Source organism: Alligator sinensis, unplaced genomic scaffold, assembly GCF_000455745.1.
Source record: "Alligator sinensis unplaced genomic scaffold, ASM45574v1 scaffold1165_1, whole genome shotgun sequence".
In the NCBI taxonomy this organism is placed as follows: domain Eukaryota; kingdom Metazoa; phylum Chordata; order Crocodylia; family Alligatoridae; genus Alligator; species Alligator sinensis.
Window position 1 is genome coordinate 909,905 of NW_005842477.1, and position 13,321 is coordinate 923,225.

At 65.5% G+C, this 13,321-nt stretch overlaps 1 protein-coding gene across 4 annotated transcripts; it reads left to right on the top strand.

Annotated features, from left to right (window-relative positions):
• The first annotated feature begins 82 nt into the window (after window positions 1-82).
• Window positions 83-10,138, top strand: DENND4B (DENN domain containing 4B). Of its 4 annotated transcripts, none has more exons than XM_025212647.1 (27): window positions 83-107; window positions 887-1,206; window positions 1,320-1,572; window positions 1,702-1,771; window positions 1,866-2,035; window positions 2,120-2,361; window positions 2,474-2,540; window positions 2,664-2,722; window positions 2,840-2,984; window positions 3,073-3,248; window positions 3,545-3,645; window positions 3,792-4,007; window positions 4,093-4,238; window positions 4,380-4,519; window positions 4,597-4,720; window positions 4,922-5,128; window positions 5,401-5,529; window positions 5,743-6,133; window positions 6,212-6,687; window positions 6,921-7,049; window positions 7,131-7,306; window positions 7,434-7,605; window positions 7,808-8,053; window positions 8,139-8,238; window positions 8,376-8,544; window positions 8,636-8,700; window positions 8,880-10,138. In XM_025212647.1, the coding sequence occupies exons 2-27, from the start codon at window positions 908-910 to the stop codon at window positions 9,026-9,028; spliced, it is 4,617 nt and encodes a 1,538-aa protein (XP_025068432.1). In that variant the 5' UTR covers window positions 83-107; window positions 887-907; the 3' UTR covers window positions 9,029-10,138. The 4 variants fall into 4 exon arrangements, with proteins under 4 accessions (XP_025068432.1, XP_006031022.1, XP_025068431.1 ...); XM_006030960.3 differs by lacking the exon at window positions 83-107 and having other exon boundaries at window positions 326-1,206; window positions 5,743-5,881; window positions 5,960-6,133; XM_025212648.1 differs by lacking the exon at window positions 83-107 and having other exon boundaries at window positions 923-1,061; window positions 5,743-5,881; window positions 5,960-6,133.
• The last annotated feature ends 3,183 nt before the right edge of the window (window positions 10,139-13,321 follow it).

Below are 13,321 nucleotides of genomic sequence, written 5' to 3' on the forward strand. Positions count from 1 at the left end.
TGCTGCCAGGCCCGGCCCGGGCACGACACGTCCCTGCTGGCGTCACGCGGGTCCCCTCCGGTCATCTTCGTCACCATGGCGACCGGGACCGGGGCTGCATTTTGGCGGTGCTTGTCGGGCTCTGCAGGGACAGCGTCGGGCGGCTGACAGGGTCTTTGCGCCGCCTCCCTGCTCCGCGGTGCCAGGGTGCAAATGCCCGGTTGTGCGAGGCACCGGCCAGGCTCGGGGACCGGTTCGCCACCAGCTCAGCCCTGTTCACCCTAAGAACCGCGGGGCCCGGAGCCGCCGGCGGGGGGGGGGGGCCCCCCCCCCCCCCGCCCTGCCCCGGGGTGCTGCACGTGTCCGCGCCCTGCGCTGGCACCTTCCCCACCCCTGGGCCACAAAGCGAGTGTGACGCACGCGGCCGCGGCCGCGGCCTCTTCCTTCCCCTTTCACTCCGTTCGCTCACTTGCCGCAACTCGCCGGAGTGGAGCCTAGGCCTGGGGGACGCCTGGGAGCTGCCTGGGCAAGCGGGGGTCCGGGGCACGTGGGCAGGGGCCTGTGAGCAAGGGGCTGGTGCTTCGCCAGGGGCCACGGACATGCGTCAGGGTCCTGCCTGGCTTGGGGGCTGCCTGAGGTCTGGGGGAGCCTGGTGCACCCCGGAGCAGGTGGGGTGTCCCTCGGCCCCCACTCCGCGGTCTCCCAGCCTGGCTCCCACCTAGCTCCCTGGTGGGGGCAGGAAGCAGGAAGGCCCTTCCCTTCCTCGCCACTTTCGCCTGACCTGCGGCTTCCCACTGACGCTGCGCTCCGAGCGGCTGGGCCTTCCAGCCCGGAGGCGGCACTGCGGGCACGGCCCCCGTGTGCTCCGTGGTTCCGGCCCGTGTGACGTGGTCCCCGTTTCCCCCAGATGCCGTGACACACCGCCACCATGTCGGACGAGAAACCACCGCAGCTGGTGGACTACTTTGTGGTGGCCGGGCTGACAGACGCCTCCAAGTTGCTAGAGGAGGAGACGCAGCAGCCGCGGCCGGCCCGGCCTACTGAGCCCATCACCGAGGTGGCCGTCATCATCCGCTCGCAGGGTGAGGAGGTGCCCCAGGGGTTCACCTGCATCGAGACCACCACCTCCGGGCACCCCGTCGACCTCAATGCCGGGCTCCTCAACAACCCCCAGATGTACCTCTGCTACAAGCGGGGCCGCGACAAGCCCCCCATCATCGAGCTGGGGTGGGTGCCTGGGCAGGATGCTGGGGGGCATTGTGCCTCTTTCTCTACCCGGGAGCGGGTGGGAGTCCCCGGCAGCGCCCACTCACCCCTGCCTATGCCGTCCTTACTGGCAGGGTGCACTACGAAGGCAAGGAGCACCCAAAGCCAGGCTACAAGGTCGTGGACACAACGCCCTACAGCCGGTCGGCCAACCTCACCTCAGGTGGTCCTGGGCACCAGCGCACCTTCGTGGCCTACCGCCGGGCAGCCGAGAGCCAGGGCCACAACACCCTGGGTGTCACCGACATCTGCCTCATCATGCCCAGCAAGGGCGAGAGCACCCCCCACACCTTCTGCCGCGTGGACCGCAACCTCAACACTGGCATGGTGGGTATAGGGCTGGACCACGGGGTGGGGTGTGGGGTGCTGTGACACCCCATCCCGGGAAGTGGAAGGAGCAACAGGGCCAGGGGTTGCCTTCCGGCCAGGCTGCCCTGACCTCTGCTTTCTGTGCAGTGGGGCCCAGCCTTGTTCCTGTGCTACAAGATTGCCATGGCCAAAGCCAACACCCTGGTCTACGAGGCAGGTACGTCCCTGCTGTCTGGGAAGCTGGTGGGTGCCTTGCTGCATTCCCCCCACCATTCCCCCAGCCTCTGCCTGAGCCATGTGTCTCCCCCCAGGGCTCCTGAGCCGCTACCCCGAGCAGGACAGCGAGTCGTTCCCACTGCCTGAGTCGGTGCCCGTCTTCTGCCTGCCCATGGGTGCCACCATCGAGAGCTGGCCCGAAAACACCAAGTACCAGCTGCCCGTCTTCTCCACCTTCGTGCTGACCGGGTCCTCTGGCGACAAGGTAGGAGCTGCAAGGGGGCGATCTCAAAGGCAGGGCATGGAGGTGTCTCTGCTGGTCCCGGCAGTGACAGTGCCCCTCCTCTAGGTGTATGGGGCGGCCATCCAGTTCTACGAGCCCTACCCACGGGACTGGCTGACGGAGAAGCAGGGGCTGCGGCTGGGCCTGCTCAGCGTGGTCGACCGGCGCCCCATCGCCAGCAGGTCGGTGCAGATGCGCAAGAGCATCTGCGTGCTCTCACACTGGCCGTTCTTCGATGTCTTCCGCAAGTTCCTCATGTTCATCTACCGCTACTCCATCTCAGGGCCCCACGTTCTGCCCCTTGAGACGTGAGCACCTGGGCGGTTCCGGGGGCTGTGGACAGGGTGGGGGCGGGCATGGACCAGATGGGGTGCAGGGGGCCTGGGTCCTCCATGGCACTGACAACCCTTCCCTCTCCAGGCACATCTCTCACTTCATGCACAATGTGCCCTTCCCATCTCCCCAGCGCCCCCGTATCCTGGTGCAGGTGAGTCATCCCTCCCCCCCAGCTCTGCCACCAGCCGTGGCACCCCCACACTAAAGGTGCTGCAGGACTCCTCAGTCTGCCTCAGTCCCCCTCAGTGCGCTGACCCATTGCTCATCTCCCTAGATGTCTCCGTATGACAACCTGCTGCTATGCCAACCCGTCTCCTCCCCTCTGCCGCTCAGGTACTGCTGGGGGGTGCTGGGTGCCCCTGAGCAGGGGCTGGGGGTCTTCATGGTGGGTTCAGGGGTGTGGTGGGGCTGGGTGAGGGTCCTGTTGCTCACACCCTGCTCTCTCCCCAGCGGTGCCAGCTTCCTGACGCTGCTGCAGAACCTGGGCCCTGAGAATGCGGTGGCACTGCTGCTGGTTGTGCTCACTGAGCAGAAGCTGCTTATCCACTCGCTGCGTCCCGATGTGCTGACCAGTGTGAGCGAGGCCCTCGTCTCGGTGAGGCCCGGCCTGCTGGGGTAGGGTGCTGGGCTGCCTAAGCTGTGCAGTGCTGACTCCCGGCCCCTTCCCTCGCACCTTTCTCCAGATGATCTTCCCGCTGCGGTGGCAGTGCCCCTATATCCCACTGTGCCCACTGACGCTGGCTGACGTGCTTTGCGCGCCCGTGCCCTTTATCGTGGGCATCCACTCCAGCTACTTCGATCTCTATGACCCACCCCATGATGTCGTCTGCGTCGATCTCGACACCAACACCATCTTCCAGTAAGAGCCTCAACTGCGCCGGACTCTGAGACCCCCTGGGAGTCTGAGCCCATGGGACGGGGTTCTCCTGGCAGCTTCACCCCAGAGGCAGCTGCATCTGGTGAGGAGGCTGCATCTCAGTGCTAGGTGTATGAACAGCCCTTGCATGTACCCCACCTTGCCCTGGAGACATCTGGATGAGGGGTCCTGTGAGGCCTGGTGGGCAGGGGGCTGGGATTCTGCCCTGGGTGGGGGCTGGAGAGGTGCTGACGGCGAGGGCAGTTCTGCTTTGTGCTTCTCTTCGTCTCCACCCTCAGGAGCGAGGACCGAAAGGCACTGTCCCCCCGCACCCTGCCTCGCAAGCCCTGCAAGGTGCTGCTGGCTTCGCTGCATGCCCACTTCCAGCAGCTGGATGAGAGTGAGTGGGGCGGGTGGGGAAGGGGTACAGGAGGGCAGAGGGGACCTGGGGCTGAGCAGCCCAGGGCAGGTGGTTCCCCAGGGCTGGGTGCTGGGGCCAGGGGAAGTGTGCCCTTGCCAAGCTGCCCGTCACGCCCCTCCCTGCAGTGTACAACAGGCCAGTGGAGGAGGCGTCACTGGAGTTCCTGCTCACCGACTATGACCTGGTGTATGGGCGGCGCAAGCAGCTGGAGCTGGAAATCCGGGCGGCCTTCCTGCGCTTCATGGCCTGTGTGCTTAAGGGCTACCGTGCCTACCTGCTGCCCATCACCCAGGCACCCTCCGAGAAGACCCGTGACTCCAGCAACCTCTTCTATCTGCAGGGTGAGTCCCAGGGGCAGCTGAGTGGGGGCAGCCCTGGGCTGGGTGGGAGCCCAGCATAAACCCCCCTCATTACACCCTCGTTTAGGCTTCCTGAAGTCCCGGGACCGAGCCTACCACAAGTTCTACACACAGCTGCTGCGCACGCAGCTCTTCACGCAGTTCATTGAGGACTGCTCCTTTGTCAGTGACCGCCACACCGGCCTCGAGTTCTTTGACACCTGCGTCGACAAGGTCAGACTCTACATGCCTGGGGCTGCTTGTGGGCCAGGGCCAGTCTGGCCAGTAGCTCCCATTGGCTTGGACTCCCTGGTCTGGCACTGGGCATTGCTATTGAGTCATGAGCACACCCCCGAGCTGTGTCTGCCCCCCCAGGTGCAGGTGGACCTGGAGAAGCCAGAGGACATGCCACTGATGGAGCTGGACGACTCCCTGGGCAGCGAGCACACCGTCTTCATCATGCCCCCCGAGGAGCCCATGGGTCCTGACGGCGCCGAGCTGCCAGCACTCTACTAGTGAGATGACCCCCACTCCCCGACCACTCCAGCCCCGCCTGGCCCTGACACCGCTCACTCGCCTGTTCTCCCCCCAGCTATGATGGGTTCCCTGTGCTCCGGGTTGAGCTCTTCGAGCGCCCCCAGGACCAGCTGATGGCTCAGCTGTGCCAGGCCAAGACCAGTGCCCCCAGCAGCCCTGCCCCACGCCGCACCAAGCAGGTGAGGCCCCAGTCTAACTTCCATGACAAGTGGTCCGGGCTCAGGCCCTCCCATAGTGGGTAAGAGCCAGTGCCAGCATTGGGTGTGGTGTGAGGTGCAAGGGGCAGAGACAGCCCGGAGGTGGGGTCTGGGCAGGCCGGGGGTCTGGGTGGGGTGGGGAGCTGCATCCCCCTCACCCTGTGTCCTGTCCCCCACCGCCAGGAGATGAAGGTGGCGCAGCGCGTGGCCCAGAAGTACTCATCGGTGCCTGACATGTGGGCCAAGTGTCTGCTGGGGCACTGCTACGGGCTCTGGTTCATCTACTTGCCCACTTACGTGCGGGCCGCTCCCTCCAAGGTGCGGGCACTGCAGATGGCCTACGACGTGCTCAAGCAGATGGAGGCCCGCAAGGTGGTGCTGCCCGACGAGGTGCGGCCCTGGCCCGGCCCCAGGCCCTGCCCCTGCCCCTCTGAGTCCACCACTGGTGCCCTGGGTGTGATTTATCTTGCCCTCCCCAGGGTAGGATGTGCCCTTTGTGCAGCCAGTGCACCCAGTCTCTGTATCGGGGCCTCCTACCCTGACCCCAGGAAGGGGGTGCAAATGCCCCTGACCCCCGGTGGGGGGTGCACATGCACCTGACTCCAGCTGACCTTGGGTGTGGGGTATACTCCCCCCTGGCTGCTCACCCCATTCCCCGCTAGGTGTGCTACCGGATCCTGATGCAGCTGTGCGGGCAGTACGGTGAGCCGGTGCTCTCAGTGCGTGTCCTGCTGGACATGAAACGGGCGGGCATTGTGCCCAACACCATCACCTACGGCTACTACAACAAGGTACTGGTCGTTGTCCACCCTGGGGGGCCCCCAATGGGTCCCTGGCAGGCCTTGGGGGTGGGGCAAGATTCCTGCAGCCTGCCCCTATGGCAGGGGGGGAGTGGGCTGTGCAGGGGGGACTGGGCTGGGTGAATGGGTTGGGGGGACTGGGCTGGGAGCATGGGGTTGTATGGGTGACCGGGACATGGGTGCCCCCCATGCACTCTCTTGCAGGCAGTGCTGGAGAGTAAGTGGCCATCAAGCTCACAGGGTGGGCGCATGCGCTGGGCCAAGCTGCGCAACGTGGTGCTGGGTGCAGCGCAGTTCCGGCAGCCCCTGCGCCAGCAGCAGCAGCCGCCACCGCCACAGGCAGGTGTGTGGGGGGAGGACAGGGCCATGGGGGGGCACAGCCCGGCCGATGCCCAACGGCCTGTTCCTGACCTGTTCGCAGAGTGCCAGGCCCCTGCACCTGCCCCTGCCCGCCCACGCTCCAGCCTGCAGCGTCAGACCACCTGGGCCGGGCGCAGCCTGCGCGAGCCCCCACCTGCCGCCTCCCTGACCAAGAGCGGCAGCCTCAGCTTCCCCCACAGTGAGCCCTCCACGCTGGAGACTGGCGTGGCTCACAGTGAGTCAAGGAGCAGTGGGGTTGGGGGGGGCTGAGCCCCAGGGCTGGACCCCCTGATCCCGCTCTCCCTGCCCACAGTGCTCAAGGCCCTGACAGTGCTGGAGCCCAGCGGTGATGGGCCATCTGCCCTGCCCCCCTGGCTGCAGCAGCTGCGAGATGCAGCCCCCAGCTCGGAGGATGGGAGCCTGTCGGACGTCAGCTTCCTGACGGATGAGAGTGACCGGCTGACGCTGGACAGTAGTGAGGGGCTGCCGGGTGCTGAGGGGCTGGAGATGTCGGGTGCCCGGGGCTCCAAGCTGGGCCGCCGGGACGAGAACCACAACAGGCTGGCAGGGGGCACGCCACGTCGGGGGCTGGCCGCCAAGCTGCAACAGCTGCTGTCCCCAGCCAAGCGGCCCTCGCTGCGGCACACAGCCAGCATGGAGCAGCCAAGCAGTCTGCGCGACCCCGGGGCCCTGCGCCGTGCCTCTGAGCAGCGGGAGCCACCACCCCGCCGTAGCCCCATGGATGGCCTGCTGCACCCCCGCGAGCGCCCCGGCTCCACTGCCTCTGAGGTAGGCTGGGGGCTGCCTGCTCTGGGCTGGGGGCTCCCTGCAGCTCCCTGATGCTTCCTGGCTGGGCTTTTCCCAGTCCCAGCAGCCCCAGACCCTCATGCCCAGGACCCAGTGCCTCTGCAGCCCCCTGGGTCTGTGCTAGGGAGCAGGTCTGGGGAGTCCCGTGCACAGGGGATTCCTGATGGGAACAGGAGTCCCTGCCTGACCCCAGCTCAGGGCCCGTCTCCCCACAGAGCTCTGTCTCCTTGGGCAGCGAGTTCGACCTGTCGGATGTGTCACTTGGCAGCTTCAGCCTCCGCAAGTCCTCGGACCTGGTGACAGAACCAGTGCCGGCACCTGCCCCCGAGGGGCCCCCTGTGGAGGTGGGTGCTGAGGCTGCTCCCTGCCGCAGGGTGCTGAGGGGGAGGGGGCGGGGACATGGCTGACCCCAGTGCCGCCCCCAGATTCTGCTGTCCAGTTGCTCGCTGTGCCAGAGCTGTGACGCTCTGGTGTACGACGAGGAGGTGATGGCTGGCTGGACCTCGGATGACTCCAACCTCAAGACGGCCTGCCCTTTCTGCACCCGCTCCTTCGTGCCCTTTCTCAGCATTGAGATCCAGGACTTCCAGCAGCAGCAAGAGTGAGAGCCCTGCCCCGCTGCCCTTCTTTCCTGGTCCCAGCCACCTTCTGCCCCTGGGGCCAATGCTGTACCTGGGGGTGGCTCTGAAAGGCCCCTCAGTAATCAGCTTCCCTTTCTTCTGTCCCAGCATCTCTGACAGCTGCACAGGCTCCTCTGGGACCTACCGGGATGGCTCAGGGCTGCCCTCTGGGGGCCAGGGCCCGGTGCTCAGTGACCGCTACCACTGCCTGGCCCTGGACGAGGTTGAGCCAGAACCTGGGACTGCCCGCACGCTCTGCAACGGCTGCACCGAGTACCCGGTAGGGGGTGGGTTGCAGGTGGGGGGGTATGAGCATCCTGCTTTTGCCCAGCTTGGGTGGGGAGGGGTCTGTCTTGGGGGGGAGCTATGGCCTGAGGGGCATTGGCCTTGGCAGGGCTGGGGGACCCAGGGTGTGACGGGAAATAAGGGGGCTGGCAGGGCTGGGGCCTGGGCGCTGCTCAGACCTCCGAGGTCTCCCCCAGGTGCCGAGGGGTCCCCCACAGCGGGCAGAGGTGGTGAACTTGGCCTACCTGAGCCCCCTGGTGCTGCGCAAGGAGCTAGAGAGCCTGCTGGAGAACGAGGGTAGCGAGTTTCTGGCCCAGCCTGAGCTGGTCGACAGCCACCCCATTATCTACTGGAACCTGGTCTGGTTCTTCCAGCGCCTGGAGCTGCCCAACAACCTGCTGCAGCTGGTCCTGGCCTCCAAACATGTTGCGCCTGTGCCCCAGGTAATGGGTGCTCGAGCTGGGGTGGCAGCCCCACTGCCATGCCAAGCCCTGCTCCTGGCACTCACTCCCTAGGGTTTCTCTGCAGGCCCTGGATGCGCCCCCAGTGTGCGTGCGCCTGCTCTGGGATGTCCTGACCCCTGACCCGAGCTGCTGCCTTCCACTCTACATGCTCTGGCGGCTCCACGGTGAGTGGGGGGAGGGGGGCTGTGGCACTGGTGAGGGCAGGTGTGGGGGGCACTGGGGCTATCTGCGGGGGGGAAGGGCAGCCTACAGGAGACCTGGGGGTTACAGACCCCTGATATGATGTCCACTGTACCCCTAGGCCACATCCCCACCCGCCTGCCAGGCTGGCAGCACCGTGACCCTAATCGTGACCACCCCTTCACACTGAGCTTCCTGGAGGCAGTGCTGAACCATGTGGGGCTGGGTGAGGTGCACAAGGCCATCGCCCTCTTCCTGGAGGCCCAGCCCCCGCCCCAGCGCATGCAGAGGTACTGTCTGCACCCTCCCCTGGCCCTGGCTGCAGCACTCCCCTGACCCCACCAGCCCCGTCTCACCCCCTTCCCTCCCCTTCCTCCCCAGGAGCATTTACCGAGAGATCCTCTTCCTCACCCTGGCTGCAATGGGCAAGGATCACGTGGACATCGGTAGGGGCAGGCTGGGGCAATGAGAGCAGGGAAGGGGACAGAGCTGGCTGGGGTGTGGGACATACCTGGGCTCTCTGCTCTGTCCAGGATTGAGGACCTGCTGGGTGGGCAGGGGCTGTGGTATGTCCTGGTAGCAGTGCCCACTGCGCAGTCCTGATGGTCTCCCCTGTCCCCTGTAGCTGCCTTCGACAAGAAGTACAAGTCAGCCTGCAGCAAGTTGGCAGCGGGCAGCGTGGGCAAGGAGGAGCTGCGGAGGCGGCGGGCACAGCCGCCCAGCTCTAAGGCCATTGACTGTCGCAAGAGCTTTGGGCACACACTGGAGTGCTAGCACCATGGCTGCCCCCTCCCTGCCACACGTCAGAAGGAATTCAGGGACTGCCCTGAGGGCTCTGGAGGGGCTGGGCCAGGGGAAGGATGCTGGGGCCCACGGCAAAGTTGATACCAAATCATGAGCCGCCTCTTGCCTTCCTGGGGCAGGGGCCATGCTCCTCCATCCCCTGCCCCAGGAGGGGGTGGGCCTCGGATCGCCCTTTCCCCCCACACCCAGATGGCACTTTAGCCTCAGTTTAGCCTGGCGGGCAGCATCCTGCTAGCCTGGCTCTGCGGCGACCGGGGAAATCTTGGCACAGCCCGTTCCATGCCTGCTGGGCTCCACTGCCCACCCCCCACAGCCCTGTACTCGGGGGCCCCCCCCCAAGAAGGGGGTGTGGATCCAGGAAGCCGTGGGCTAGCGGGGGAGCTGAGACTGCTCTGAGTGAAGCCCCCCCTGCCTCAGGTGGGGACAGAGGCAGCTGCACCCTCCCTGCACTGCTGGGGTCCCCTTGCACTGTACACTGATGGGGCAGCCCTGTGCAGCCCCTGCCCTGCCCCCCAGCTCCATGGGTGGACAGAGCAAGGCCCCAGGGCCAGGCCTGGCACCTCCAGGCTGCCCCTGGCATGGCCCCGTTGCCAGCCACCCTGCATGTGACACTCACACTGATAGTGAACTGGACAGACACATGGATGGGCGGCATCCAGCCCCAGCCCCCAGAGCTCTCTATTTTTGGACACTGTTATTTTGGGGGGAGGCAGTTTTCTCTCTGTTGTTTTTTTTTTTTTTACATCGGTGTTAATATATTTTAAAAATTTATTTATTCCCAACCCCCACGCCTGCCCCTGCTTGTGCTGTAACAGCTGGGATGCTGCCCCGGCCCCCGCAGCCTCCCTCCTGGAAGGGGCGGGGCGTGGGGGAGACACCCCAACCCAGTGGCCTTGAAACCCCTCAGCTCAGCCCCCCCTTGTCTGCTTCTGCACTGGAACCCCCCCCTGTGGCGGGGAAGGGGCTGGGGGAGGCTGGGTCGTGCCGGGGGCTTTCCCTGGGGTTCACATTGTGCAATACGGCGCCGCCCCTATGGTGGGTTTTGGTTGGGTTTGTAAATAAAGCCGCTTCAGTATTTTTCTCCGCCAGGCTCCCGTGCCCTTTGTTGTCCAGGTCGGGGACACAGCTGCTGTGTCTGCCTGCCCTGCAGTACCTGCATCTGGCTGGATTGGGCAGCCAAGCCCCTGGCCTGCTGGGCACCCCCTACTCATGTCCAGACTCCTCCAAAGCCCCTCATGCCCCTTGGCTCTGAGCTCCCACTGCAAAAGCCCCATTCCTGCCCTGTTTTGGGTATGCTAGTGGGGGTGGGGAGCCCCTGGGCTGTCCCCTCTCCACTCCCTGCTGGCTGTTGTGGGGCAGGAAGTGCGGCCTTGGGCTGCGCACACAATTGACCCCTTGTGTGCAGCCGGGCCGCCCCCGTGCCACTGCCCAAAACCCTGGCCCGACATGTCTCCAGACGCCGGGCGGCCACTCATAAAGGAGGCCTTTCTGCACAGCCAGCGTGACTTCACCAGCCCCACCCTGCCCCAGGGGACCTCCTCGCTCTCTGCCAGCGGCAGCCGCTGCTGCAGCCAACGCTGGGGCTGGCCCTGCGAGCATGGGACCTGACCTGCCGGGTTGGGGGCTCTGCATCAGGTGCTGCAGCCCGGGCCTGCGGGGCTGGGCCAGGGGCTCGCTCTGGCTCCGCACAGCTCCTGCTGGCAGACTGGCACCAGCCACAGACAGGGACTCCAGCAGCCTGCGCCTAACCTGAGGCTCTGGGGGTCTCAGCCCTCCTGCACCCACCAGCTGGGAGAGGGGCTAGAGTACAGTTAATTTGGCAGCATTTCCACTGCTGGGTCCTGGCCCAAAGTCCTCCCTCTGGGGTTTTGTCATTGTCCTTTGCTGATTGCAGCAGGCGGTGGTCCCTGCCTGGGCTGGGGCCGCAAAGGTGTGGGCGGGGGGCCAGGCCGGCAGGCGGCTGCGCGGTCCAGGCTGCGCAGCCTTGGCTCAGGCCAGGCACTGCAGACTGCAGCCCTCGTGTCGAGCTGGGGCATGACGCGTCTCTGGCTCGGAGCAGAGGCCACACCAGCTGCAGGGCAGCCGCGGCATCTTGCCCTGGGACAGTGCTCCCAAGTCGCAGCCGTCTCCCGCGTTCTCAGGGCATGAGCCCTTCCCCACAAGGAGCCCCAGTGCATGAGCCGGGGAGTGTGTGGGTGCGACCTCCGATCAGAGCCGAGCTGGGGCTGCCTTGGCCCCCGGCCCCTTGGCTTTTCCTCCATGCAGAGCCCACGCGGGGCTCCCAGCTCCTCCTGGCCGGAGCTCAAACGCACGGGGCCAACGCAAAACCAATTACAGCGCCTTGAATGCGCTGCCACAGAGCATGGCACGGGGAAAACTGACACTTCTGTTTTTAATGGTCAGCTAACAGTGCTGCCAGCCTCCCCCGGGAGCGCCAGCCCAGACATTTTACATTTGCTTTGCTTAATCTCTCCAGAAATAGCCCCAGGAGGAAATCAATAGGTTACTGCTTTGTTTTTTGTCCCCGCACCCTGATTGGCTGGGACGGCTGACAAGTTCCTTGCTCGGTTTGCCTTGGCCAATCGGCGGGCACGCCTCTGCAGCAGGGCCTATGTCAATCACCTGCGGCCACCCAATGAGCAGAAGGCCGTGGAAATAAACCATAGATCACGGACAAGAAAGGCTAGAGTGTTGGCTTGACGCCATGTTTTCCACTTGGCAGCCATCTTGAATTCTGGCAGAACGGTTCATGGGCCACAAATTCCTGCTCTCTGGAGTGATTTGGTTTATGACCCCGGCGGCTCCCTGGTGCTTACAGGAAGGCGCCGGCGCGTTGCCGCCGGTCACGGGCCCAGGCCTGGGGTCAGGCCCAGCTGCACAACCCCATGCGAGTCCACAGAGAATTGGCCCAGAGAGACTTCGGGCTTTTAATTTGCAACAGGAAGTTCCCTCTCCCCCCTTGTCCTGCTCCAAGTCTGCGGACGAGGGGTGACGTGTGAGCAGCAGCTAGAAATAGGGGGTGGGAAGGTGCTTTGTGGATGAGCCTGGCGCTCAGGGCTAGGGCTGTGGCTGTAAGCAGAGGGCCGTATCAAATGCCCGAGTTGCTCTGACGGCCCCATGTCCCCTCCCTGCAAGCACGCAGGGTTGCTCCCCCATCGCAGCCGGGGGCAATTCCCAACCAGCCTGTGTCAACGGGACACCCAAGCTCTGCCCTGTCTGGTAAGAGGGAGGTGGCACCACGGCACCGCCCCACCACGCTGCAGCAGCACCTGGGACTCCCCGTCATGGGCCAAGATCCTGCAGCGCCAGGTGTTGTGCCACACACTGCACAGACAGCCCCTGCCCCAGGGCTCGCAGGTGAAGCATGAGGCCAGAGACCGTGGTCAGGCCAGCACCTGAAAGACGCCATCCTGCAATCAGCACCCGGCCCTGCTACACGCCGCTTGCACCCAGCACCCCTGGGCCACGACGGGACAGTGCGGCCGTCTGCCCAGGGGACGCAACGTTGCACTCAACTAACACATGGTGCTGGCCTGCTGTGGCATGCTGGCTGATTTTGGGGCACCCCATGCCGGACTGTCCGGGCAGCGAGGTGCCACCACCGCGGCGCTGCCCCGTCCAGCGTAAGCGAGGCGTCGTGTTTGGCCGCGGCTGGGTTCTCAGGGCTCTCGTGCCATTCACAGCTCTCGTGGCCAGCGGGTGCTTCCCCAACCGCGGGCTGCAGCTGCCCATCGCCTCTTGCCTTACCCGTGGGCTTCGTGGGAGGGCCGTGGGGCAGGTCCACGTGCAGCACTGGCCCTGGGGGCCCCGTGGCTGCCCGTGGTTAGCTTCCTGCAGAGGCCGTGCCCTGTCCCTCCCGTGTCTGCAGCTGGGAACCAATGCTGGCAAGACCGTGACTGACCAAGGGGCCCCCACCGCCAAGGGCCCCACAGGCTAGCACCCCCCCAGTGCCACCCTGTGGCCACATGTCAAGCCAGTGCCCTCTGACCCCACCATGCATGGGGGGCCAGTCTGGCATGGATGCCCAAGGAGGGGCCAGCACCCCCATTGTGACCCCAGGGCAAATGGGGGGCAATTAGGGTTCGGTGACCGCCAAGGGCCCAAACTCCCCTATGGCAGCAGTTTGCTTCTTGCCCGCCGACACATAATAAGGCCACGGGGTACCCGGATGTCCAGGCTAAGGGACCCATTAAAGGCGCCCCGTGGGGCGCTCCGTAGCTCGCCATTGGCCGCCCTCCACGCCTATCACCGGGCCAGCCCGCC

Bases quoted from the DNA above. Each gene is read 5' to 3' on its own strand.
- DENND4B (XM_025212647.1), top strand. From the start codon at position 908: ATGTCGGACGAGAAACCACCGCAGCTGGTGGACTACTTTGTGGTGGCC. The intron at 2,036-2,119 runs GTAGGAGCTGCA...CCCCTCCTCTAG, and splicing joins CCGGGTCCTCTGGCGACAAG to GTGTATGGGGCGGCCATCCA. The intron at 8,701-8,879 runs GTAGGGGCAGGC...TGTCCCCTGTAG, and splicing joins CAAGGATCACGTGGACATCG to CTGCCTTCGACAAGAAGTAC.